Source organism: Drosophila persimilis, unplaced genomic scaffold (assembly GCF_003286085.1).
Source record: "Drosophila persimilis strain 14011-0111.01,24,50 unplaced genomic scaffold, DperRS2 tig00000191-arrow-pilon, whole genome shotgun sequence".
NCBI lineage: Eukaryota > Metazoa > Arthropoda > Insecta > Diptera > Drosophilidae > Drosophila > Drosophila persimilis.
In genome coordinates, this window is record NW_020825298.1 from 14,041,868 (window position 1) to 14,067,528 (window position 25,661).

Consider the following 25,661-nt stretch of genomic DNA (forward strand, 5'->3'; position numbering starts at 1 on the left):
ATCTCGGCTATCCGAGACCTTTTTCGTGTACGAGCATCCTGATAAACGGATAATTTCGGGACGCAGAGCCCCAGAGTTGGCAGAGTTATTATCTTAGGATGCAACAAATTGGATTTGATTTGGAAAATTTGTTGATTTTTAATTTGGCCCAAAAAGGGACCTTTTTTTAGCAAATTAGGGACGTCGCTGACCCTGACCCCGAGGTGTGTCCCATCTCCCAATCCTCGGCAAGCCTTTACTCTTTCAATCCCTTGGTCATTATGTAAAGTAAGCCCGTTTAAAAAAGCAAAAGCTTATTGCCCTGAAAATTACGCATACGCCGCATAAATCATTCACCGTAAGCCGGCACCAAAAGCCGAAACGGAGCCGGAGTCTGGCCAAAGGGCCATACAAATTGCGCGGCTGGCCGCATTAATTGTGGCCCTATTTATATGGCCATTTGCCATCATCGTTCAATGGCGCTTAACTTGATTTTAATGCAATTAAAATGCACAAGAGCCGGATGCTTAAGCCCCGGCGTCGGGGATTCCTTCTGATAAAATACCGAGAACAATGGGATATGAAACGGCGATTCGGGTTGAGTTTTACATAGTCGAGACTTATTATTACAATATCTTTTGGTTTCTACTCGTACATGCATGTTAGTCACTTGACCTACTCTTCTCTTCTCGACAGATTCTTACGACTTATCGAAGCTTTAGTGGCGGGACTAAAGCACTAAGCTATAGACTCCTTGATAGATTGATTTGGGATTGTTAGCATTACACTAAGAGAGCGACACACTACGGTTTGTGGCCACAGCTGATGTGTGTGCTTAGGTTCTTCCTCTCTTAGTATAAGCACTGCTTCTTCATCATCTCCGTGCTCGTCTTGGGCGACGGCTTAAGCTATAGTTAACTATTTACACTTGCCATTCTAAATGTTAAATGTTATATGTTAAATGTTAAACCTACAAATGCATCTTTGGTCGAAACGGTAATCGTTTTGTTTTCTACTTTTTTGGAGGCTTAAACGTCGTCTTAAGTGCCTTAATGTAAGCCCTAGTTGACATCTAACTCTATTTACAGGTTGACTAATCCGTGCGCTGGCTACAGATAGACAAAGTGTCCCAGTCCCTGGGACGGGTTGTTGTTGACAGCCTCCGCCGCCAGCTTCGAGGTGGCATTGCCGTTCAGGTCCAGCACCTCCGTCTCGGCCACGGGCAGCAGTCGGCTGTAGATGCCGGCTGGGCCGTAGCGGGCGTTCATGTGAATGTCCAGCAGCTTCTTGTCCTTGCCCAGCGAGGAGAACGAGTGCGAGGCCGTGCGTATCTCACGGATGTTGTACACCGGACTGTAGGCCCGGGCCGGAGACACAGATGGGACGACGGGCGCTGGCAGGGCCGAGGCCGAGGCGGAGGCCGAGACCATGGATGTGGGACGTGGATAGAAGTCGCGACGCAGGGCGCATTCTGTGGAGTTGTCCGAGGAGCCGGAGCTGCTGGCGCACTCGTCCTCGTCCTCGGCATCCTCCGTGCTGCTGCTGCTGCAGCTGCGCAGGTCCTCCGACAGCGACAGCTCCGACTCGAGCGAGAGCTCCAGCAGGCTGGTCGCATCCTCCACAGCGTCGCCGGTGGCCAGGGTGGCCAGGGCGGCCTCGTTCTCGAAGCTCTGGTTGATGGCCTCGTTCAGGTTGGCCAGCAGCTGGCGGCGCCGGGCATAGTTGGGGGTGCGACGCACCAGGAAGTGGCAGTTCTCGCCGCGCTTCATCCGCTCCGCCTGCACGCGCAGTGGCAGGTCGTCCGGGTGGAGTTTCCGCTGGCACTCCTGCCCGGGACACACCTCGTACAGCGAGAAGTTCTCGACGGGCTCCAGGGAGCTGTAGCAGCCGAGCAGCAGCTGCAGCAGCTCGTCGCAGTTGGTCTCCTCGCTGATCACCAGCGACTTGTACTGCGAGCTGGGCTGCAGGGCCGAGGTGTGGACGCGGATCAGTCCGCCGGCCTTCAGCTGCAGGCAGAAGCGGGACTCGCCCTTGGGATGACAGGCCTGCATGATGGCCGGACGGGTGTCCTCGTCCAGCACCAGAATGGTCTTCACTCCCGCCCGGCGCACGGCCACCTCCATGGAGAGGTAGAACAGGCGCGGGTCCCGGTGCCGCATCTTGAGGCTGCAGAGGAGGGAGTAAAGCGTTTGGAACGGGATCTTCCAGGGACTCTGTGTGCTCCACTTACCGTCGCAGCAGCATGGCGATAACCTCCTTGCTGGTGGTGTCCCACTGTATGCCCAGGGTCTTGTACTCGATGTCGATCTTCAGGCAGTTGGTGTACACTTTGATGGTGGTCTGTGTGCAAGGGACAATCGTTATCGAGATGCTCTCTCTGCCTAGCTGCTGGATGGACCTACCTGTGGCGGCTGCTCGTTGAGGCTGGAGTAGCTGGAGGCCCGCGAAGGTGTCCGCTGGAGATGGTCCGTAGGCGGCTCCGGACTGCCGCACATGGAGCTGGCGCACGAAGAGGCGATGCTCGAGGATCGCAGCGACACGGAATCGGAGCGGTTGCGCAACGGCGAGATTTGCACGTGCTTCAGCATCTGCAAAGAGAGGGGAAAAGTGGAACAAATTAGTTGGATTCCACCCTCTATTGAACGAGCTACTGTGGCTACTGTGTGTAAATGAAGTTGCCACATCCGGAGGGGAGGTAAATATGTGGGTACATTTTAAGGCCTACATCCCCCCTCCCCCATTCCTCTATTGCCCCCTTCATTGATGAATGCAGCCACTTCCAGGCAGTGCTCGTTGAGGCATGCAAATGCGAATGGCTGGAGGGATGGCTGGAGGGTCGCATCTCCGGGCTGAAGAGTCCTCCATCCGAAGCGGCACTCCAGAAGTGCGGAGGGGGGGTGATGCATTGAAATTAATAAAGGGCTCGCCTCGACCCCAGATGAGGCTGAGGCATGCAACATCGCGCTGGCAACTGTTCAGCGCGTTGACAATGAGCCGTGAAAAGCGAAATGGGGCACTCAACTGTGTTCCACCTACGAGCACATCCCGGGGGCGGGAGGGGGCCCACCCTGGCATTGGATTGAATGCTACACTGAGAGAAGAGATCGCCCCGTCCCCTCTTTAGTCTGAACCAGCGATTCGTTCGGAGGCGTGCCGTATTGTAAAGCGTTTGTAAGCGGAAGTTGTCGCAACATCCGGTTATATAACTCCACAGACCCCTCCCCTCCCCACCACTCTTTCCCCCATCTGCCCCCCCCCTCTCGCCGGCTAAATATGATTCTGGTTTCGCTTCTAGTATTTGCATTAATATGGAAACCGCTGCAACATTCAATTAAAATGTTCAAACAGCGCTGAGTAAAATACAAAGAAAAATGATGGCACGACTTTCACACGATTAATTAGAACGGAGAGCCCTGCGAGCCCCCTGCTGAGAGTCTCCTCCGCTTGGGGCAGCTCCATTCCGTTCCATTCCAGTCCCGAAGACTGTGGCAAGTGAACCGTAAACGAGCCAGCATAAAATTTCAACGAGCAGTGGAGCAGCAATGCAAACGATACGACGACCGAGGCGACGGCGACGGCGACGCGACGCGAATGACATGCACTGCAGCGCAGATTGTGAATTGTGACTGCTATCTGTGCCCCCCCCTGTGCCCCCTGCGCCCCTCCCCCTCTGTGAAGGGTGGCGGGGGGACGCGGTGCTTTATAGAGAACCTCCAAGTGGGAGGACCCGCTTGAGTGCTGACGTCTGGTGGCTGCCGCAATTAGCGGCTAATGTTGCACGGCTTCACGCGATGATGGAGCCTCTCGGGTCACTGCAAAATTGAACTCTGGCTATCGCTCCCTCCCTAGCCCTCTCTCTCTCTCCCTCTCTCTCACACATTGCCATTGGCATCTTTTGAGAGATCATAAATGATTTGACAGATTGAAAAAGTTTCCACTAAAAATCTGTCAGAAATTACACCGAAAAAAAAAAGTTATGCCGAAAGCAGGAAACTTTCGTGGCAGTCGAAATGCAAATGAAAATCAAATTCAAATTCAAATAAAAAGAAGTATTTCCCGGGCAGGGAGCAGGAAATCATGAAAATATCGTTACACATAAAATTGAATTAGAAAATCGCATAAAATTTTAGGACCCCCCCCCCCCGTACACAGGGCGGGGCATAAAAATGGAAAGGAAAGCGAAAACGAAAACGAGGGGGAAAGTTGGTAAAGAAACTGGTAATAGAATCAAGTTTGAAAGAGAGACAAGAGAACTAAGTGCAGATTAGCTAGGGATTTATGGTGGCAACTGTACCAATGCCGATGCCCATTGAACTCTAATTGAGTTGCTTCTGCGAGGGCCCCCGAGATATGGCACTATATTCCCGTCCATCCGAAACTTTTCCAATTATTCCCCATCAATATCCAAAGGTCAAGAGTCCAGTCCCCTTTCTCTTGGTGGAAGTGCTGCAAAAGTCGCATAAATTCCAGAAAGGCAATACAACAGTCGCAGAGCAGACGGAGCAGACAGGCACGACAGGCACGACAGACAGGCAAGACATTGTACAACAAACAAATGCTGGCAACAGGCAGAAAAGGCAATAAAAACCAGCCCCGTCTTGGCCCCGGCACCAGAAGGAGACGAGACGGGGCGACGAAGCGGAGACGTTTGCCCAACTTCTGGAAGGAATGTTTTAATTTGAAGCTTTGCCCCGGGATGGAGATGTGTCCCGATTCATCACGCTCCCATCTCTAGCACCCATCGCTGGCCCCTTCCAGCGCCTTAAGCGCCTTGTTGCACGCTCCGCTGAGATTTATCAGCTTGAAGAGTGATAAAACCTACTGCCGTGACACTTGCCAGGGGAGAGGGGGGGAGGTGTCCTTGAACTTGTTGCTGGAAAACAGTACAGGGAGACACCCACATCCCTTATCACTTTCACACATATTCGAAAGGCAAAGAACCAAAAGGATTATTGATTGAATTATCCCGGCAACGGCAAAGCGAAAAAGCCATCATCAAGCGGGAAAGCACTGTCATGGTCAGCAGACTAGAAAAGGGATCACAAGAAGGCCCTAAAGGGTGTATTTTGGTCCTAGAACAAGGAAAGATACTTTAAGTGGGCCAAAGGCAATCCCCAACCCCGTCTACTGGGCCTGGGACTGGCACTCTGGCACTGGCAGGAAGCCACAGGAAGAAGCTGACGTGTCTGATAAGATTTGGCTGTCATGTTACGTTGGCTTTATTAATCACAGACACAGACACAGACACGGAGGGGGGGAACGAGAACAACCTCAAAGCATTTGCCAAATGTGTCCATCGTCTCTGGCGCCATCAATGTCAGTGTCAGAGGCAGAGCCCCTGTGAAAGCAAATGAAAAATCAGGGACACCAACAAAGGGGCAAATGCAACAGGGCAGAAGCACCAGCGGAAGCCCCAGCAGAAGCAGCAGACAAAGAAACAAAAGTCAGGCCGGGGCAACATCATTTGTATCTCCCCCCCCTCCCCCAGAAAAAAACAGACAAAAACAGATCCAACGACAGACACATTTTTGGGGAGGATTGGTTTGGGCTTAGCAATAGATTAGGAATGACCTTGGAAAGTGGATTACATTTGGAGATTATTCAGAAATTTGCCCTGGAAAAGCGATGGATGCTGCCCCAAAAACAATCTAAATGCCACATAATATTCATATTCGTGTGGATTTTCGCTTAAATTGAACAATTTCCGCTTGCAATTTGATTGACATTCATAAACTGTGGGACCAGCACAAAAACCGAAAACCAAAAACCGAAAACCTTTTGATAAAGATACATATGTATATCCGTAAAAATATGCTTTGGCTTTGATATTCACAAATTTACAAATATGTGTGTCTATTTGAGCAACTTATGGCCGCGAAACGCACTGTAAATATATGCATTTTTAATGACATTTCCATATGGCCGGAAATCCGATTTGGAAGGGCAGCTGGACGGTTCGTTGATGATTTAAATAAGTTTCATTTCCATTCGAAAATCGTTTTGGGAAAAAGTCAATTAATTTAACAGTTGCCTCCCCCCCCACGGAAAAGGGGGGGGGGGGGGGGGCTGGGCATTGTTCTGCCACCGATTTCTCCCCAATGACTGGCCAAGCGTTTGCCAGAGTTTTCCATTTTCCAAGTAGAAGTAGAATCTTTTCTGATTTCTCTCTGTTCTTTTTGTTGTGCTCTGCGCTGCGTATTCTTAGTTGAGTGATTTTTGATGTTTCGCTTAATTTATGCGCAGCTTTTCTCGCGGTATTTCGCGGCAGCCGAAGAAGAAGAAGGAGGTGGAACCGCCAAGTAGAACCAATCGCCAGCCAATTAAAAATGGACTTGTAATCTCCTTCCAGCCGAGCCATAGATTACCACTCATTCGATTAAAACGAACACAAAAATGGAGCAATGCAAATGTGCCTACAAAAATCGTAGGAAAATAAGCACCCAACAAAAACAGTAGCAAAATAAATATCCAACAAGTAAAAGCAAACAATTTTTGTACTGCTTTTTGGGGGGAGGGGGGGAGCCGAGGGGAAACCCCGTCTCGCTGTCTCGCTCTAACAGTTTTTAATGCCAAATGCTTAAGCGGGCTATTTATTTATTTATCTTTTGGCGGCATTTAACGAAGAGCCTCCTCCCCTACTCCCCTCCCCCTCCCCACCGACCTTTGGGCCAGACACTTTTTATGGCCGCTTTTTTAAGCCGCTTAGTGGGGCAGTTTTTGATGCAATTAAAAAGTGTGGCATAGGTCGAGGCGCCACGGCCAGGAGTCAAATTAAATTGCAGTTAAAAATATCAAGTTCTTTCGGGGAACTGCCGCAGGATGCCCTTCCCAGGACTTGCCCGGAATCCCACATTTTCCCGCTGACTTTAAGGTTTCGTTTTACTCGCTTCTTAATTGCAAATTTATTTTGGTTCCCATTTTGGTAGCTATTTTTCACCTCGTCCACTGCCAGCTGCCCTTTTGTTTCATTTAAAAATTAAGAAGCATTAACATCACGTTGCAGGTTGCTGGTTGCAGGCTGCCGGTTGCACGAATGAGCTATGAGTTCCTCATTAAAATGCTGGCTAAGAAAATAAACACTGGACTGGCAGAAGCAGAAGCTGGCGCTGGACCGAGGCAGGTCATTTAGTGTTGTAGAAAATTCCATCCGCTCCCCCCCGACGCCCACTCAAAATAGAATCAAAAGGGCGAAAACCCATGGCAATCCGAGCATGAAGCTCCGAAGGGCCGAGGGCCGAGGGCAGGGCAAAGAACAAAGAACAGTCGCTGGCTGCAGCGAATCAAACACAGCGGTGCCCCTCAAGCATCTGTGCATCTTTTCTGCTTAGTTTTGAGATTGGCGGAGACCCGAGGCACCACTTTTGGGTGCAAGTATTTTTACCTCTGAAGGGCCTTTGAGAAGGAGAAGTCATTATGCAAAGCACGCCAGAGGGGGGGAGAGAGACCAGATTAAAATGCCAGAACATAACCCCTATATGTTGCGCAGAGTAAATTATATTTTGCGAAATTATGCAAGCACAAAGTGGCACATAAAATGGAGGGCGGGGACACGTGTACACGTGTGTGTGTAGGTGCTGTCACCACAAGCGAAAATGGTGGAAAATAGTGGTGGAGTGGGGGAGTGGGGGAGTGGGGGGAGGGGGGTGCCAGGGCCAGTGACAGCAATGACAGGAGAAATAATTTCCAATTATTTAGAGCATAGTTTTGGGGCGACCAAGTTTCCATTACCCCTCCCCCACAGAGCCACCCGCAAACCCGAAAGCCCTTTCGAAATACCGATTTATGCCCATGTGTGTTTAAAATTTGTGGCCCAAACGTAACGTCCCTGACAGTTATTTCTGGCAATTTCTGTCACCTAATCATTTGCATACTTTGCGGCATTTGCCCGGGCATTTCCATGCGAGAGACAGAGACCTCAATCATCCGTCCGTCCGTCCGTCCGATGGATGGATGGATGGAATGCATGACAGTGAAAAGGGAATACCCCCCCCCCCCCCCCCCCCCTCGTACTGGTACTGCTTTTATCCCTGTTTTCCCCTGGCTAAGCCAACCCAATGAATATCCTTTATAGTCCTTGTTTGCCTTTGCTTTTGTGAAGTAAATCATTTCCGAATGTAGCCCAAATTCTATGCAATTTATACAATGCACGAATTACACTTTCAGCACACAAATTTCCATCGGCGCCTGCAGCAGGTGTGCCACACGAGGCATGCCTCTCCTCTGGTCCATAAATTGCACATTTTAAAAGTGTCATAAATAATGCGTAGGTGCGAGAATCAGCTACGAAATTGAATCGAATGCAGTGCAGTGCGGCGTACGCACAGGTACACCCCCCTCCGGATACACCCCCCCCAGGCACGCCCCATTTGCCATTGCATACTTTAGAGGGGCGCTGTGAAAAAGTTTTGGGGGGAACCCCATAAATTCCAACTCCACTTTCAACTTTGGCATCGTGTGCGACGTCCTACGGCAGGTGGGGCTGAAGATTTAGAACTCCGTTCTGTGCTCCCTGCACGATTCTTGGGGGATAACTTGTGCCAAACAAAACACAATTCATAAGACGTGGAAAATGGTTTTTAATGCACTCGAGAGATAACACTAAATAGCAATTAATCTGCCGAAACCAGTTTGGGAGGCGCCCCAGCGAGTGTGTGCCTCAGCGGAAGCGGTACTCCGACTCCGACTCCAACTCCGACAGAGACACGCACTTAGCCATCGACACACCCCGTGGAACCACGTTCGCACTTGTATCTGATAGATACTCCAGTACTCTGGTGCTCTGAATAACGAGTTTTGCTGCTGCGGTGCCTGCGGGCAGGGCCCGTGACTGTCTGAAGACCTATTAGAGTGCATCCTTGACGCGGCAGAGCAAACAGGAAGTCAAATTGGAAGAAATCACTTCCCACTCATTAAGAGAGAGACAGAGAGAGAGAGAGAGGTACATAGAATGTGGCAGGCGCATTTTCTAGCCAACTTCCGTTGGATGTTGCCACTTGTTGCCACTTGGAGAGAGGGACGGGGCACGGGGGGGCACTAAGGAATTTGCCTGCTGCATAAATTCTCTCCGATATGATTTATAGTTTGTGAGATAGTTTTTGCTGCCACAGCGCCCCATGTCACAAACTGGTTCGAAATGCATTCGCCATCCGGTGGCAGAGGCAAAGAAAAAGAGAGAAAAAATACCAAACGCCATGCTAAATAATGCCGTAAATGTTGCTGTTGTGTCTTGAGGTCTATATTCAGGGGGTGGGGGTATTCCAAAGGGGGGCAGAGTGGGCACCATTTGATTATAGCACTCGTACATTTGGCATTCCGCACAGACGACAGTTGCGTCACAATCAAATCATTCCAGAGGGATAATTGAACGCCACACCTCCCTCCCTCCGCCCTGGGGGCTCCCCCGTCCTCAAGGATTTTGTGCTGATCTTGGGCAATTCCTCAAATTGATGTGCACGTAGCCACAATTTGGAGCACCCTCTTGTACATCTTTGGCCCCAGAACACGACTCGACACGCCCCAACCACTACTCTCTGGTGGTAGGGCGACGAGCGCCACTTTCTTCGGGGGTTCCATGGGGCTGTCGGGTCACATGTGTCTGTGCCTCAAGTTTGCTAATAGGTTTTCCTATGCCACACCTTGCAACGCACCCAAAAACGAAGCAAGGTTCTGGCTTGCCCCACTTCCTCTCCCATTTTTTGGTAGGGCTTTCCTGGCGCTGGTGCGTGTGTGAAAAGCACAGGAAATGTTAACATTAATAGCTCCATGCGGCATGCGGCATGTGGCATGTGGCATGTGGCATGTGGAGAACGGAAATTCAATTAGTAGGCAATGGGAATATATATGCTACGAGTATAATTTACAGTGGGACCCGGAACAGCCAGCCCTCTGGAATTCCACCTCGGATTACATCCAACGAGAGCCTCAAACTTCAACTAGAACTAATTCTGATTCCTCTTTTCACTGCATCTCTTCTGCATTTCACATAATTAGAACTCAAGGCATTCCTGGGGAAGGGGGCTCAAAAACAGTCCTCGTTGCCCCCAATCAAAAAATAATTTAAAGGACAACAAAGACACAAAAATATTCCAAAATCGTATTTTCTTCTTTCTGGTTTTGGGGTATTCACACTCTCTCTCTCCCCGTTTCTCTCTCTCTCTCCTGTTAGTCCTTCTTCTCTGCGGAACGGACGGGACCCGACCCTCTTTGTCTCTGGCCAGCGGCATTCGGGGGCAGCTACTATTTGCTGTCAAATTATTTGCTCTGGAATTTAAGACTATTAAAAGGAGGACAAACCAACGCTTTTCAGGCGCCGTCGCATTACGCAAAAAATACATACAAACAAGGCATACCCGTAGTATATATGTATGTATATAGATTATGTATATCTCGCAAAACCAACAAAGGCCCTAACACACACACACACACACACACACACACACAGACACACAGACACACACACAGACACAGAGGGGGCGCAAAAAACCGTCGACTCAAAGGTAAACAAAAGCCGCCAAAGGAGCCGGGTACAAAAAAGGAAGGAAAAAATACCAAAGCCAGAGGTAATGTGGGGCATCAGACGGGCAGGGGGGAGGTGGGGAGGGCAGAGAGGTAGAACAGGCGTGTCCGAACCATCTTAGCTATTAATTTTTATTTGTCTTGTCATTTAAAGCATTCCGAGCGACTCGCTTCTGGCCCTCTCTCTCTGATGGTTTCCCCGGGACAGAGGGAGAGATGGGGATAGCGGAGAGCGGAGTGCGGAGATCTCGAATTACCTTATAAATAGTTTTGTCGGGTAGTAAAAGTCGCTAAAGACCACGGCTTGATAGAGATGGTGATGGCGATGGCGATGGTGGGGATTGGTGGAGATTGGCGATGCTGATGCTGCAGCTGCCAGATGCGTGGCTTACCTGCAAAGAGAAAGAGAGAGAAAGGATGAGATGAGATGAGGTAAGAACTCGTTGAGATAATTGTTAGATGAGGTAACTGAAAAAGATACTCGCACTTGGGAATGTCTGGTTCGTGGTTCTGGCTTTAAGACACGAACGGAAAACGGGAAGCGGCAAAAAATAGACAACCAAGAGAAAGGCTTTGATTTATTCTACAGAAAATACTAGAAGAATACTAAATATCAGAACTAAAGAAGTGTTCACAAGTTGCAACAAAATATTCCAACTGTAAGAATTCTGGTTCTTATGATATTATAGTATTTTTTTGTATTTTTCGGTATTTTTTGAAATTGTGGTATTTTTTTAGTATTTTTGCTATTTCAGAACATGATTAATTGCAATAAATTGGTTGATGTTTTGAATGTTTTGGTATTAAGTATGTTAGTATTTTATTCGGTATTTTCTATGACCTTTACCTGAATACAAATTCAAACTTACATCCAACAGTAGATTCTCAAGTATCTATTATTTATTTTTGTTATTTTTCTAGGAATTTATTAGCGCAGAAACTGCTCAAGAATGCAGTTCCCACCAGCCCAAACAGGCACACACACACGTAAATCAATCAAGCTGCCTGCTGTAAGCCCGCCCCATGCAAAGTGCAACCAGGCAACCTGCAACTGTTGCACAGAGCGTTTCCCATGGCCACGACTCGGCCACGCGACAGCTGCCACCGCGGTGCACATTATGAAAAACCATATGAGAAAATCTGCCAAAAACAAAAAACCAACAACAGGCGCAGAGAGGAAACTACTCTCAAACACAAAGAGCACAGAGCACAGAATGCTGGAATCTGGAATCTGGAAACGCACATATGCTTTCGCTTCGCCAACGCTCGTATCGCATCCATGAGATACACTTGATACGGCGAATGGGAAGTCGAGACGATACAAGGCGATCCGATGCGATCCGAACCGGCAGCTGACTTGCAGTCCTTCCATAGATAGCGATAGCGGAGTGAGTGTGGGAATTTCGCTATGAGAAAAGCGAGAGAGACAAGTCCCAGCAGTGGCAACAGCAGCAGCAGCAGCATCCAGAAGTGGCAGAGAGACAGATGCAGCAGCAGCAGCAGCAGTGATCTCTAGAGGTAGCAGGTAGCAGACAGCATCCACCGACCGGAGCGGAGAGGAGAGGAGCGGAGAGGAGAGGAGCGGTGCGTGTGCACAACATGTGGAAAATGTGGCAGGGAAATGGGCAGGGAATTGTCGATGGATGGATGGGATGATGTTTTCCCTATTAAATTCCGGCCATATAGATAAATAAATCCGGTTCAGGTCAAAGGAAATCGTCGGCAAACTTTAATGCCTGGGGCCACGGCCTAGAACCGAATTTTCATTTTCATTTCCATTTTCATTGGATGCAAATGCATCCGCGGTTTCCGGTTGAGAGTTCCCCGTTCGGTTATGGGTATGGGGATGTGGTTGGAGTTTCCTCTCACTCGAAACACAGAGAGAGATCTCATCTCGGAGGTCATCTGCTCATAACAAGATCCATTTAGCAGGCATTGTCCGACCTTTGTCTACGGCTAACGCCCACAATTAGAGAACAAACAGAGGGAAAGGTGTGAAAAGAGGTGTGCAGCGGCGTTTCTTCTGTCTTATCTTTCCAGGTAGAGGGCTCTACCTTGTCAGCATATGGTTAGGGCCCAACGATTGATGCCTTCAGATAAGAGCGTGGGCTGTGCTGGCCCTGCAAGGGAGGCCCCCTCTCTGTGGTCTTAAGAACTGTTGATATCTTGGGTGCCCTTTTTGGGTGCCCTTTTTGGGTGCCATTGCGCAAACTTCTTCAGAGTGTTCCAGAGTGTGTGGGTGTACGTTTCGGGGGCTTTGCTTTTGGGAATTATGGGAATTGTCCCAACATTCATTGTATCTCTTCTTCTTGATGTTAACTTTATGTTTCATCATGTTTAGCTCTAATTCTTTTATAACTAGAGCCCGGATTTGTTAGCCTTTTCCTCTTCTTTTATTCACTCATTTTCCCATTTCATTTTCTGTTCATCTCATGCTCCTTTGACGTCAATCCCAAAATCAAATAACTTTTATTGCCCTACGGCCGGCCAATCATCAGTTTCCCATTTTCATTTCCCTTTCAGTCGACAAAGTCGGAATCATTTATCAATTAGACGCTCTCACACTTTGATTCCTTCAGGGGCCCACTTCCTGCTCTATAAAAAGGGAAATCCCAGCCAATTCTCCCATTCTCAATAGGAGTTTTTTTACAGTGGCAAATTGGGAAGGGGGGGGGAATTTATGGGGCCATTCAAAAGAATGTTCGGGTAAGCGATACATATTTTGTCAACTCGTAGACAATTTGTAGGCATGACGACCCCTATATAACAAAGACTCTCTATACCTCGCTTGTTCGTCCGATCTTAGAATACGGCTCCTGTGTATGGTGCCCTCAGTACAAAGTACACCAGGACCGTATAGAATCAGTACAGAAAAACTTTTTACTCTTTGCTCTGCGGGGCCTTAACTGGGATGCGGGTGTAAGACTCCCATCTTACTCTAGTAGACTATTATTAGTAAACCTCCCATCCTTAGTTAACCGTAGAAAAATGCTTGGTGTGATATTTATGCACAACTTGATCAGGGGTGACATAGACAGCCCTGATCTGTTGAGCCGCATAAACTTCACGATTCCTATTAGACTGACTAGAAACTTTATACCGTTGTTCCTTCCACTTTGTAGATCGAATTATTCCTTGCATGAACCGTTTAGGGTCTTATGCTCGGACTATAATTCCCTCTACCATATTATATCCTCCACTAATTCTCTTCCTCTTATTAAATTACTAATCCTTACACACCTTTCTAGTAATTAGTAATTGTAGTGGTATTTGTATTTTGTATTTTCTTGCATGCTTAATTTCTTAATAAGTTTAGTGCTAATTTTCCTCGAAGGTTAGTCTAATATCTATCTTTCTTGCATGCTCGCGTTTGGTTCGGCTACGCACCGCGCGTCATGCGGCAGCGCCCCTCGGTCGGTTGGGCGGGAGGAGGGCTGCGTTTTGCCTGGGATCCGCGCGTAACAGCCTTCTGCTGGTGTCACACGGGCCACTTGACGGTGCAGTAATTGCATCGCCTCTTGTTAGATGCAGTCATTGCATGTCAACGTCCAATTATATGAGTGGACAAGATTCCCTTTGTTGCACGAGCATGTGGCGCAGACATTCTTCAGGACAGGAAGCTGATTGTGTCTCTGGAAATATGTTTTCTGTATAACTTCTATTCTGTGGGCCATAAATTACCCCCGAAAAAGCTGAGGAATGGCCAGAGGGCCGCCAGAGGACCGGCAAAAAAAAAAGAGTCAATTTTCTAGTATTTTAATGAGCTCTCGAGAGCTCTGGAGCTCCATGAAGCTTCGTTTTGGCCTTTTCGTTTGCCATTTGCTGTTTGCCGCTCGCCGCTTGTCCGAGAGTTTCTTGGGAACTGCAAATTAAACTAAACTAGTTTTCAGTTTTCTGTTTTCCGAGCGCCAAAACGAAGTACAAAATGGAATTACGCATGAAATGGGCTCGAATCGGAGTTTGTTCGGTCCAGAAATGAACTTCAACTTTTGCCCGCTACAGCAAATGGGCTACGGTCCGCCCTCTGTGCCACTAAGCAAACAAAATTAACATTTCTGCCTTTTCTCCCCCTCCCTGGTTCCCTGGTTCTTGGCCTGGTCCGTTCTGCTAGTGCTTTTTGCTGATTATATCCGGCTGTGGGCTCTGGCTAAAGAGGCTTACAGTTACACGTAGCTTAGTGTTTGCCCAGCAACAAGTTCTGCAGCAGCCTCTCCTCGCGGCAACACAGATTCACTTGAAATGTTGCTCAACATGCCCATGCCATGCTCCAGGTACTGCTGGCGATGAGTGCGTGATTTGAGAGCATGAATAACCTGTGGAGGATGGATCTTAAAGGGTTTATTGGCCTTCTTCAGCGATCTTAAGTATAGATGCTGGCTGGAAAGAAGCTGCTCTAGTCGGACATTAAAGGTGGTTTCTATCAGTCACATGGCCATCTCTAATGCAAGCAAAGGTAAGGCCTGCAGCAAGTGACTAACTACCGCAAGCGAAGAACATCTCATCTCCATCTCCCTCCCTCTTCCACTCGCTGTTCTCTGCTATTTGTCACGCTTTGACGTAGTTTGCAGACGCCGCGGACGCAGCACGCGCGTCGACGTCGCAGTTAGCGACAAGCGTCAGCGCTTAGTCACATGCATACACACACACACACACTCGTACTCGTTTTCGTATTCGTTTGATGCATTTGTTGTCGGTCTTTGACTTTTGCTGCGCTTTTCCGCGTCTGACTGTCAACACTCTGCTATGTTGCCCGCTGCTGCTGCTGCTGCTGCTGCAGCGGGGACATGTTGCTGAAGGTGATTGGCCTTTGGGCAATTTTGTTGCTAAATGACGTTGCAGCTTACTTGTGGCTGCTGGGGCAGGGAAAAAAGTTGCATCTCCTGGTATTTAGTGCAAATATGCGCTGGCTTTTAATCTATGATGCATTAACTGTTAATGTGCTTAGTGGCAGCTGCTGCTTGCCTCTTGACATCTCTTCCTGTCCGCCAGTCGGAAGTGCAGCAGCAGCAGAAGCAGCAGATACATGAAATATGTTTATATGCATGATGTGTGAATACACACTAAGCACAGTGGTGGGCAAAATAAAAGGTACTCTGAGTGTTAAATGAAATATAGGCCTTTTATTTATTTGCCAGAAAATATATTTGAAAATACAACATGAATCGCTCCAGAAACAAATGGTAAGATTATGAAACAACGAATTACCGTCCATCCATCTGATTGCCCCACAGCTCACCGATGCTGCAGAAGAGCTTGGATATGCGCCTGCGCGGCGCCCAGGCCAAGGCGTACCTCAAGCGGGGCGCCTTCAACGTGCTCGTCCTGCTGCTGCTGCTGCTCCACTTGTCCGGGGCGTGCCCGTGCCAGCGGCGAGGCTACTTCTTCGCGGCAGAGTGCGCCGTGGCCACAGTGGTGACCCTGAACGCGGTGGCCTGTCTGGCCAAGTACTCGTGGCTGTGGCTAAGCGGCGTCCATGGGATTGGGACATATGCCCAGAAGTGCCTACTGGATGGCTACGATGGCAACTCCTTCAGCACCATCTGCGTACAGAAGGAGAAGAAGCCGCGTTGCCCTGAAGTAGAACCCTGCTTCAAGGACTATGTCATCAACTGGCACTCGTCTTTCGAGGACTCCCGCTGCCGTCCCAGGCGCAGCCTCGGCAGGACTCCCCAACGGCAGAGTGCCTGCGCGGAGGCGCCGCCCGACGACTGCCTCACCGATGTCCGCCAGCTGCCGGCCCTGATGAAGAGTGCCCGGCGTCACCGGAGAAGCTCGGAGATTGCGGACGGGCCCAGCGCGCAGCCCACGAGCCCGGGCAATGCGTTCTGGCGCTGTTGCAACAACCAGTCTATCGAGCCGAGGACAATCTATCAGCTGGCGCCCCCGCCGCCACCGGCCTGCGCCGAGAACGCCCCCCCGACCTTCGAGGAGTTCAGCTCGTTCCAGTTCAAGGACAGCAGCTCGGAGGTAATCGGTCGCATCGCCACGGACAAGCTGCCGCAATATGTGGCCAACCTCAGGAACTGGATCTCCACCACCGTACTGCAGCGCCTGGTCAGTGAGATCGACAACGTGGACAAAGGGTTCCGGCACCGAGGCCTCTGCGACATGAAGATCGGAGCCGTGGGCCTGGAGCGCCTGCGAGTGGCAGCAGAGTGTGCCCCCACTCTGCCCACGCTCCTGCTCTTCCTCGAGGGCTTCAGCAACCAGGAATACCTGGTGCAACGCATCAGGGATCTGTCGCAGGGCTCCCGCCTGGCCGATTTCGGCCGCCACGACCCCGAACCGGCCTCGAACTTGCCCTCGGATGCCGCCATTGTTTTCCATCTGTTCTGCGCCTACTTGGACAGCCAGCTGATGCTGACGCACCAGACGCGCGGAGGATGGCGGCCCTTCCGCCACTACTATGTGCTGGTCCGCGACGACAAGCGCTCCCTGGCGGCCAAGGACTTGGCCCTGGCGGTGCACAACCAGGCCCACTGCGCCATCCTCTGCAGCGGCAGCCCGCTCGACCCCAAGTTCAATTTCATCAGCGGCAGGGAGCTGCACAGCTGCGCCTACGACAGAAACCACCTGTTCTGCGTGATCCTTCAGTTCCTGCTCTACATGCGCCAGCGGCAGGGGTCCTCGCTCGAGGGAGTCAGCCTGGGCAAGGGTGGCATCAACATCATGTGCGTCATCGACAACTGAGACAGCCATGCCCATATATTGATACCAAACCATATTAAGGCTATAATTATGACCCCAACTGTAGGCTCCTATGAATACCACGGAATGCTGCAAGGAAACCCCACTATGACACTCAATTAAACTCGATTGTTGTTTAATTATTTCAACAATTATTCATTTTTTACACTGCACACTACTTTATATTGTATTTAAAGCATCGCAAGGTGGGGCTGCAGTGCTGCTCTGGCACTCGAAAGCCCTTTTCCAAGAGAATTAAAATGAAAATAATTGCCTGCAACAGATTTGAGGGCATTGGGGGGGTACATTAGCTAAGGGAAGAGCAAGGGGTATCCTTCGGAGGAATAAATCCCCCATTTTCGATGGGTTTTCCCAAGGAATGGGTTCCGAGTGCATTTATTTTCTGTGGAAGATCAATTTGAAGGGCATTCAAGAACCATTTGGCATTTCCACGGCAATTCCCGTGAAGAGGCCTCCCACGTTGTTGAAATTAATTATTGTAAATGGCATTTTGTTTTTTTTGTTTTTGTTTTTTGTGAAATAAAGCGCACCGTCGACTGTCGACTGTCGACTGCCATTGATTAACACATAAAGAAAACACTTTAGGACATTTTAAATTTCCATTTACATTACTCTTGCCTTTTTTTGTGTCTTGTTTTGGCTCTGAAATGGCAAAAAATACACACGCTTCATAAATCTGTTAAAATCCTGCCATATTTCATTGAAGCCTCCGAAAGACCGAAACGTTTGCCGCCTCATAAATTTCAAATATAACACAAAAAACCAAATAAAAGCCGAAAATTAAAAATCTAAAAAATCGCATAAAGCTTTCAGCCCTTGGCGGAAATTATAAATTCAGAGCAAGAGCTCTCGATTTTCCCCATCTGGTATATCTGGTATATTCTCTCCGTGTTTTACACAATTCTCGATTGCAGCAGGGTGTTTTTCCTATTTTTCACTGGAAAATCAAGCGGCAGTGGGGGGGTACGGTTTCACAGTGGGTTTTCTTTCTTTCTTTCTTTTTCTGTTGTGGCGGTTGTCAATAAATTATTGCAACATGCTCTATTTTTGGATAATTTTCACTCTGCCCCCCCACCAGCCCCACCTGTGCTTGTCCCCGTTTTAAATTGCAGTTCATTGGGATTTTGGGAAATTGCAATTCTATTCAAATTCTAGACAAACGTTTCGCCAGTCGCTTTCCCAGTCCACAAGGCAAGGTCGTCCGTCGCCCATTGTCTACGAAATTCTCCCTCAGTTAAACAAATTGCACATTTGTTGTGGATAAATCAACTGAAAAGAAGACAAAACAAGCGACTATCCCACACTTGGATGCGTCCTCTAATGCCCTCAAAGTCACAACAGACACAAAATGTAGCCATAAACAAAATATGCCCCGAGTGCAGAGCAGATCCAGCCAGAGCAGATCTCTCGCCCACATGCTCTTCCCCCGAAATTCCAAGAAGAGAACTCCTAATGAAGTTATGATCTTGGGGGAATCATCTGCCTGCCAGCCAGCCTGTTCGTCTGCATCTGCATAAAATGCATATATTTTTAGGGCCGTTCCATAAATATACCGCAAAAGCTGGAGGGGAGGAAGCCCTCCACTTAAGAGCTCAAACAATTAATATTTTCCATATTTCTTCTCGTTCTTTCATCTCGATCTTTTCTTTTCATTTTGTTTATTCAAGTGTCGATTAAGTTGTTTTAATATTAAGTATTCTTCTCCCTGATGTATCTCTGGCCAGAGGCCGTGGGCCGAACAGTGGAGAGCCTTGTGCCTGTGTGTCCGATTAGCATTATGTTGCACATGCATTTATTTGTGTGTGTGTGTGTGGGCGAGTGATTCATTTCCATTTCCATTTCCATTTATGGGGCACTCCGGAGAGTGGTTCAAGGCAGTGTTGTTCAAGATTTGTACCGGGTATTTATAGGACTTTATCCAGGATGTTGTTTACCAAAAGGGAGACCTCAGAGCGAGAGATATTCCCTTTTTCCGTCTCGTAAATTGATCTCGTTTTCCCCGTTGCCCACACAAATCATCCTCCACTGGGGAGCCAATGCCAATCACAACTCTGAAAACTGCTAACTGCCGAAAAAAAAGCGCCAACTGCCAGCAAAAGTCTGGCCAAGAGAAGAGCAAGAAACAGAAAAGGAACTGCAGCTCCTCCGCCAACCGATTCTCACACAAATTTGCAAACGCACAATTAAGTCGCCTGGGAGAAGAGCAGGAGGAGGAGCAGGAGCACAGAGGAGGAGCAGGAGCTTCCTGCTGGCAGCAGACCCTTTCCCCAGTCTGTGCCCCCATTCTGTGCCCCCCCTGCTGCAGTGGAGTATATGATGTGCCAAGAAAGACGTCAACTTGTCACTTGGCAGCCCATCAGCAGTGGCAGTGGCAGTGGCAGTGCGGCAGTGTGGCAGTAGCCCTGTTGCCCCAGCAGCGGCAGTAACAGCTTTTAAGTTGGTTAATTTGTCAAAAGAAGGGACACACACAGAAAAAACTGCAATTGTGTAAAGAGTTCTCTCGTTCGTTTTTTGCCTTTTTTTGGGTCCTGGGCACCCCCGAAATGTCCTGAATGTCTGATGTGCCAAGAGTTTGCATTTAGTCGGACGGCAGTGGCAGTGGCAGTGGCAGTGGCATGGCACTGACTGATGTACACAGAATTAATCACGCTCAAATAGAGCTCCAAAGTGGGTTCCAGGCTTTGCTTTTTTGTTGTTTTTTGTTGTTGTTTTTGGGCTTTAAACTGTAGAGTTTCCGGCCTTTAGAGAGCTACCAACAAAACGGGTGTTACACGCATATCGATTACGTGAGAGGCACGGTAGGGTCGGGGGCAGGGGCAGGGGCAGCTAAAAGTTGCAGTTTTGCAGTTAATGAATCCCCAAGGTGTCCACAGAAGAAACTACTCGGAAACGCACACAGAAAGAGAGCGAGAGAGGGAGAGAGGGAAAGAGGCAACAAAAAGTAAGTCAATCAAGTTTTAGCCCCAACATTCCTCCGCATTCCCACAGTGCATTAAGCATTAAGCAGGGCTCTGCTCTGCCCTGTCCGGCCAACAAATTCCTGTATCCCAGGGATCCCAGGATAGAAAGGGACCCGAGAAACAAAAGCAGAACCACTTGCGGTTGCATTTTGCGGTTTCGTTGCCATTCGGGGGCATGCATCCACCGACACAGCCGCTGCAAAAGCGAGAACGAACTTTTCTCAGGGCGTGAGAATATCTCGCTCTCCCTCTCTCCCTCTCTCTGTCGGGTGTGGGGGTGTGGGAGCACGTGGTAGAAAGTAAATCTCAAGGCAAAATGGATTTCTCAGACTGATAAGGCGTGAAACTGTGAGATACATTTCGCAGCTAAACGAAAGTTTTACGAGGCCTCCAGGCAGCAGCACAAACGAGAGGTTAACCCCAAGACAGAAGCTACACTGACCCTAATGGATCATCTGAGTGAGGAAAAGTGTGGCGGAAAAGTGGGGGAAAAGAGTGAGAGCAACAAAAGGGAACCAGATCATCTGTGGGCTGAAGAAAGTTCCGAGATAAAACCTTGATTGGCCATAAAACACAGAGTGGAGATCGGGAAAGGCCTCAAGACTGTAGATAAACCCCCAAAGCGATGGCTAATGGATGATTTAGCTGAAGATCAAGAAACATTTAGGGGGCTTTTGAATGGGGAATACCTTAAGGGAGATCTTCGCTTCTAAGAAGGCCACTAGTATATGGATTAGGGCAAAGAAACTTGGAGATATCTTCTCTTTAAGATAGCTCACAACAATCTGTCATGTTCGAGGCCAACATCTAATGAAATTCCGCTTAACTCATCTCAAATTCGAATGCAAATTCCCCCGTTCGATGAGTAATAGTAGATTTCCCTAGAAGCAAATTCAATACCGAATCACTTAACACAAATTCCTCAATCACACTTACTCGTATATAATCGTTCTCTCTATATAGAGAAGAGCCCCCCCCCCCCCCCCCCCCTCCCCGAGAGAAAACCGGTGGCTCTATAATTGTTTTATGGCCCACTCGCATTTCACAGCCTCGCAAGCAAATAAACCGCTAACAGATTTTGTGTACTTAGCCTTTCTGTTAATTAATTGTTAACAAAAAAGCCAACTGTCGACAGAAACAGAAACAGCCAGAAAGAGAAAGAGAGAGAGAGAGAGAGGGAGATGGATAGAAAGAGAGACAGAGAGACAGCACACACAAAAAAAGTGTCGTCGTCAAGCTTCCAATTTTCGCTGACACTTTTGGTGCCATAATTTATAATAAAATATCACAACCCCCCTCCCCGCACCGCACATAGTCGTACATATATTATACCTTTTGAGTGGGGGCTTTTAAAGGCGCTGACTAAGTGTGTTTTTCGCTGTAATTTAGCCAAGTTAGCATGAAATGGTAAACGAGGTACGAAGCCCCGCGACTGACTTCAATTCAATTGAATTTCGGAATTCGGAATGAATACTTTTGATATTTTCTGTTGGCCTCCACCTCAGAGGCAGTCGTCGGTCGTCGGTCGCCTCATTGAATTGCAAATTGATTTGCAAAAATTTGCTTATGACACGAGTGACGATTGAAAGGAGACACAGGGGGGAGTGGAAGGGGAGTCACTAAAAGATACAGATACTCGGATACTCAGATACATGTAAGCAAAAGTCCGGGTGGCACAATTTTTATGGCAATTTCTGTTTCAATTGTCTTTCGACTGGCGATTGGCGGGACATATGTGTGCCCCATGTGGGTGTGGCACCGCTGTTTCCATTTGAAAGACAATAGACCTTTTGTCTGTTCGGTTCGGCATAGCTGTATATGGAAATCGTACAACTTCCTGAAGCTATAAAGCCCCAATCCCAATCCCAATCCCAGTGCCTGCCACTAGCCACAGATTATGCGACAAAGCGTTCACGGATTGAAACGATTCCTTCTGCAGAGCAACAATCCTTTCATCGGAATTCTTCTAGAAGCAAAAACTCGTTTTGTAAGACTCCACACTCCACAGATCGTATCAAGAGACATCTTCATTCGCTCAGCAACAACATCGCAGCATTTAGTACGAATTGAGTTATAAGCAAAGGCCCCTCCCCTCCCTAGTAGATCTCCGGCGAAAGATAGATGATGGTCGGACGGCAGACCACACTCGAGAGACTAGAGACTGCCTCTCCCCCCCCTTGCTGGGCCTCAATCAATAGACTACTTCCCTTTTAAAACGCCTTTTTGGGCCAGGACGTGGGTGCAATATCGAATTATCAAATGAGGCGAATATCCTTTCGAGCAGCACGTTTCTGCCAGCAGCCCCAAATTGTTGTGACCTGTAGCCTCTACCTGGACAGAATAGGCGCTAAAGCGAAGCAAACCGCACTTGACAGTAGCAGGATCAGGAACAGGGGCAGGAGCAGGCAGGTAGGCGAGTCCCGGGCGAATCTCTCACGTAGCCTCCTACTCCCTGCTGCGTTTCGGATGGGTCTCAAGACCCTTCCCCGGGCATTGTTCGCGTGCATTTCCTGATTTTTAATTAGCCAAATAGAAGCAGACAATGCCAACAAGTTGTACAAATTGTTAATACCCGAGTGCACCCGAGGATACGTGCCTGGCATTTGCCCAGCCATGGGACACAAAACACTCTCACACTCGCCGCCAGGAGACAGGAAATTAATTCAATGTCCACGTTTTTGGGTTCCATGAACTCCGTTCAACTCCCCGGGAAAATTGCCTGAAAGTGAAGCCTGAAAAGCCACCGCAAGATGGGGCGGAGGAGACCCCGAAAACCGCTTTGGGACATCGGCCACTTTCCACCGCGTCATTTATTATGACAAGACGCGAGCTTCATTTGAATACTAAACTGGACTTGACTTTGCCTTTTTTGAGAGTTTTTGTGGAGGAGAACGTTCAGTTTTTTACCGTGTATTTTTTCCCCTTGAAATTTGTGCCATTTGTACGAATTGGCGTTAATTAGCAACAGATCTGTCATGCGAGATGGGAACTACGAAAATTCTGAGATGAGAAAACCATTGCATAGAAGCCAACAAATGGAGCTACCGAATGATATATGAGCGCGGATTAGGGCCGCGAAAGGGATAAGCATTTGTAGGAATTCCTAATCCTAATGGAGGCCCCAGGGAAAACATCTGATCTGAAGCAACTCTAATGAGTACAATCCCCAAAGAGCAATCAAAATAATCATGGATAGCCATGTGAACTTGTTATCCATCGAATATGCATTCGAAAACAATGGAAAGGGTTTTTCTCAGCCGAGATATCCATCAGGGGCCGATCCACAGCCAGGTCTAATTCAAATACCAACTTTATGTCATTTATTATCATTTAACAAACCGAACCAAGTCTCTGGCTAATTAAGAGAGCCCCTTAACTGGGGAAATTTACATAAAAAATGTTTATGTTTATGCATTTTTCGTAAATAGTTGGGAAGGTCTTTTGTGTGGGCTTTGCCATGAAATATTTGCATAAAAATGTTGAAAAATTAATTGTTGTTCAGTTGCAGATTTTTCCCCACACACAAAGAACCGGACAATGACATGGGCATTGCCGAGGATTTGCATTACGACTATATAATGGCCACAAGATGATCTCCGAGGTGGGGAAACGGAAATGAGTTGCCAAGTGCCAAGTGCCAAGGGAACCGTTGTTGCAGACCAGACCAGGCCTGACCCGACCAGACACCAAAAGTTCAATCAACTCTGCTCTCCGAGCTGCTGGTCTTAAATGATTGATTGAAAAATCGATTGGTGATTGGGTGATTGGGTGATTGGTGATTTGGTGAAAATTCTAGACTTTCGCCAAAACGAAAAGAAAACCAAATAAACCAGACCACAATCAGATCAGAAAACAAGTCCATCGATCCACACTTTCTACAGGAAGAGTGCGTATTGAACCACATAGATAATCCCAATCGAAAACTGGGTTGAATTTGATTGATCTGCAGAAAAAGAACTTACCTTTAGAGCGGATGAGAGAGAGTTTTATATCCAATAGGTACAGGTATGGTGTGTAATCCCAAGACTTTACTGCCGCCTCTTGACTTTGATGGATGGCCCGAAGAAGAACAAGTCCACAAACACAAGGCCGTCTGTCTCCTCTAACTTCTTGGCTTTTTGTTGCTTTTTGCTTTTTATGGCCCTTCGGTTTGCATTAAGTTATCAGCGCGCACTTCACTGTGTTTTACATACACGCCGCATTTTTATGCGTAGCCGTAGCCAGAGGTGCGTACGTGCCGCATGGGGTACGCGTGGAGCCGACACTCGAGGAGGGAGCACAACCGAACAGATGTACAGGAAACAGGTGCAGTGATTTTTCTATATGTATATGCCCTTTTAGTCACAGTTTCGATTCGTATGTAGTTCTCGGTTGAATGTATTTTCACTTGTTTTCCTTTTTTGTCAAAATTCGTTTTGGTTGCACTCTCAGTTTCGCGTGCAGTTTGGATGAGCTTGGGATGTACCGTTACAGAAGTGCAGCGGTACCCGATAGTGATAACAACGAAAATTCGGCGACGAAAGCAAAGACGAACCGCACTCGGCAATGTTGTGGAGCGTTTTGAGCGTCAGCGCTAGCGGCAGCGAGGTCTAACCTGTTTCAGACTCAGCACGCAAGCATGAGAGACGAGACCTATTCGAGAGAGCTGCGGCGGAGAGCGCTCGCATGGTAGAGAGAGCGTAGGCATATGGGAGAGCGGAATATGCCAGAGCAGATCGAGCTAACTTGAAGGGCTGACTAGCGCTCTCTCTGCTTTGGCCAGACGTAGTACTGCTCTCTCTCTCTCTGCTTTAGTCGCTCTCTGCAAGCGTAGGTGTGCCGTCTCTCTCTCTCGCTCTTTTTACATGTGTGTGGGTTGTCACGCATGCGCTTGATGTTTGAAGTATTGCGGTGCTGCTGCTCTGCGTGCCAGTGGGCGTTCTTGGGCGATTGTATGGAGGAAAACTAGTTTCCCATTCGATTTTGACCGGCATGTGGGCTTTCCTCGCAGGAAAATTGGTTACCGAGGATGGGGCTAGAGAGAACAACAGCAACAACAAGTCTCAGCTGAGTGACGCCGGATGGGCTTGGATGGTGCTCAAAGTTGAAAGGGCGAGGCAGACAGAGAGTTCGAGAACACAGACAGGGGAAAAACTCGGTTGATTAAGTGAAACGAAGCTTAAATGAAAAACCAAAATTAACAGGCAGTATTTTATGCCACATTACATATCCCATATTTATAAATCAGATTTTAATCAACAAGTATCATAAACTGTACAAGAATGTCATTGAAAAGGTCCCCCCAAAGACGTACAAAACCAAAATAAACATTAAATAAATATGAAATTACTTGAAGGTAAATGATACAGCTTGGTCTCTCATAAATTTTCACCTTAGACTTTAAAAACAATTTATAAACACCACATGCGACTGCCTACGAGTAGCAACAAAAAATTACCATAATTCATGGCTAGAACTTAGTTGAAAATTTATGATGAGCACGTTTCTGGCCATTTATGG

At 48.1% G+C, this 25,661-nt stretch overlaps 2 protein-coding genes across 2 annotated transcripts; one reads left to right on the top strand and one right to left on the bottom strand.

The window, feature by feature from the left end:
* Positions 1 to 1,088: 1,088 nt before the first annotated feature.
* Positions 1,089 to 25,189, bottom strand: LOC113565774. Its single transcript, XM_026988891.1, has 4 exons — positions 24,125 to 25,189; positions 2,382 to 2,567; positions 2,210 to 2,319; positions 1,089 to 2,145 (listed from the first exon to the last, which is right to left on the bottom strand). The coding sequence occupies exons 2-4, from the start codon at positions 2,565 to 2,567 to the stop codon at positions 1,089 to 1,091; spliced, it is 1,353 nt and encodes a 450-aa protein (XP_026844692.1). The 5' UTR covers positions 24,125 to 25,189.
* LOC6588792 (transmembrane protein 209) lies at positions 15,615 to 17,485 on the top strand. Its single transcript, XM_026988890.1, has 2 exons — positions 15,615 to 15,674; positions 15,726 to 17,485. Exons 1-2 carry the CDS (start codon positions 15,652 to 15,654, stop codon positions 17,182 to 17,184), a joined length of 1,482 nt encoding a protein of 493 aa, XP_026844691.1. The 5' UTR covers positions 15,615 to 15,651; the 3' UTR covers positions 17,185 to 17,485.
* Positions 25,190 to 25,661: the final 472 nt, after the last annotated feature.

What these genes read in the sequence shown, in the direction of transcription:
- LOC113565774 (XM_026988891.1), bottom strand. Translation starts at nt 2,567, where the DNA reads ATGCTGAAGCACGTGCAAATCTCGCCGTTGCGCAACCGCTCCGATTCC. An exon ending in TCAACGAGCAGCCGCCACAG is followed by an intron (nt 2,320 to 2,381) that starts GTAGGTCCATCC and finishes CCTTGCACACAG; the next exon opens with ACCACCATCAAAGTGTACAC. An exon ending in ATCGCCATGCTGCTGCGACG is followed by an intron (nt 2,146 to 2,209) that starts GTAAGTGGAGCA and finishes CCTCCTCTGCAG; the next exon opens with CCTCAAGATGCGGCACCGGG.
- LOC6588792 (XM_026988890.1), top strand. Translation starts at nt 15,652, where the DNA reads ATGAATCGCTCCAGAAACAAATG. An exon ending in AATCGCTCCAGAAACAAATG is followed by an intron (nt 15,675 to 15,725) that starts GTAAGATTATGA and finishes ATTGCCCCACAG; the next exon opens with CTCACCGATGCTGCAGAAGA.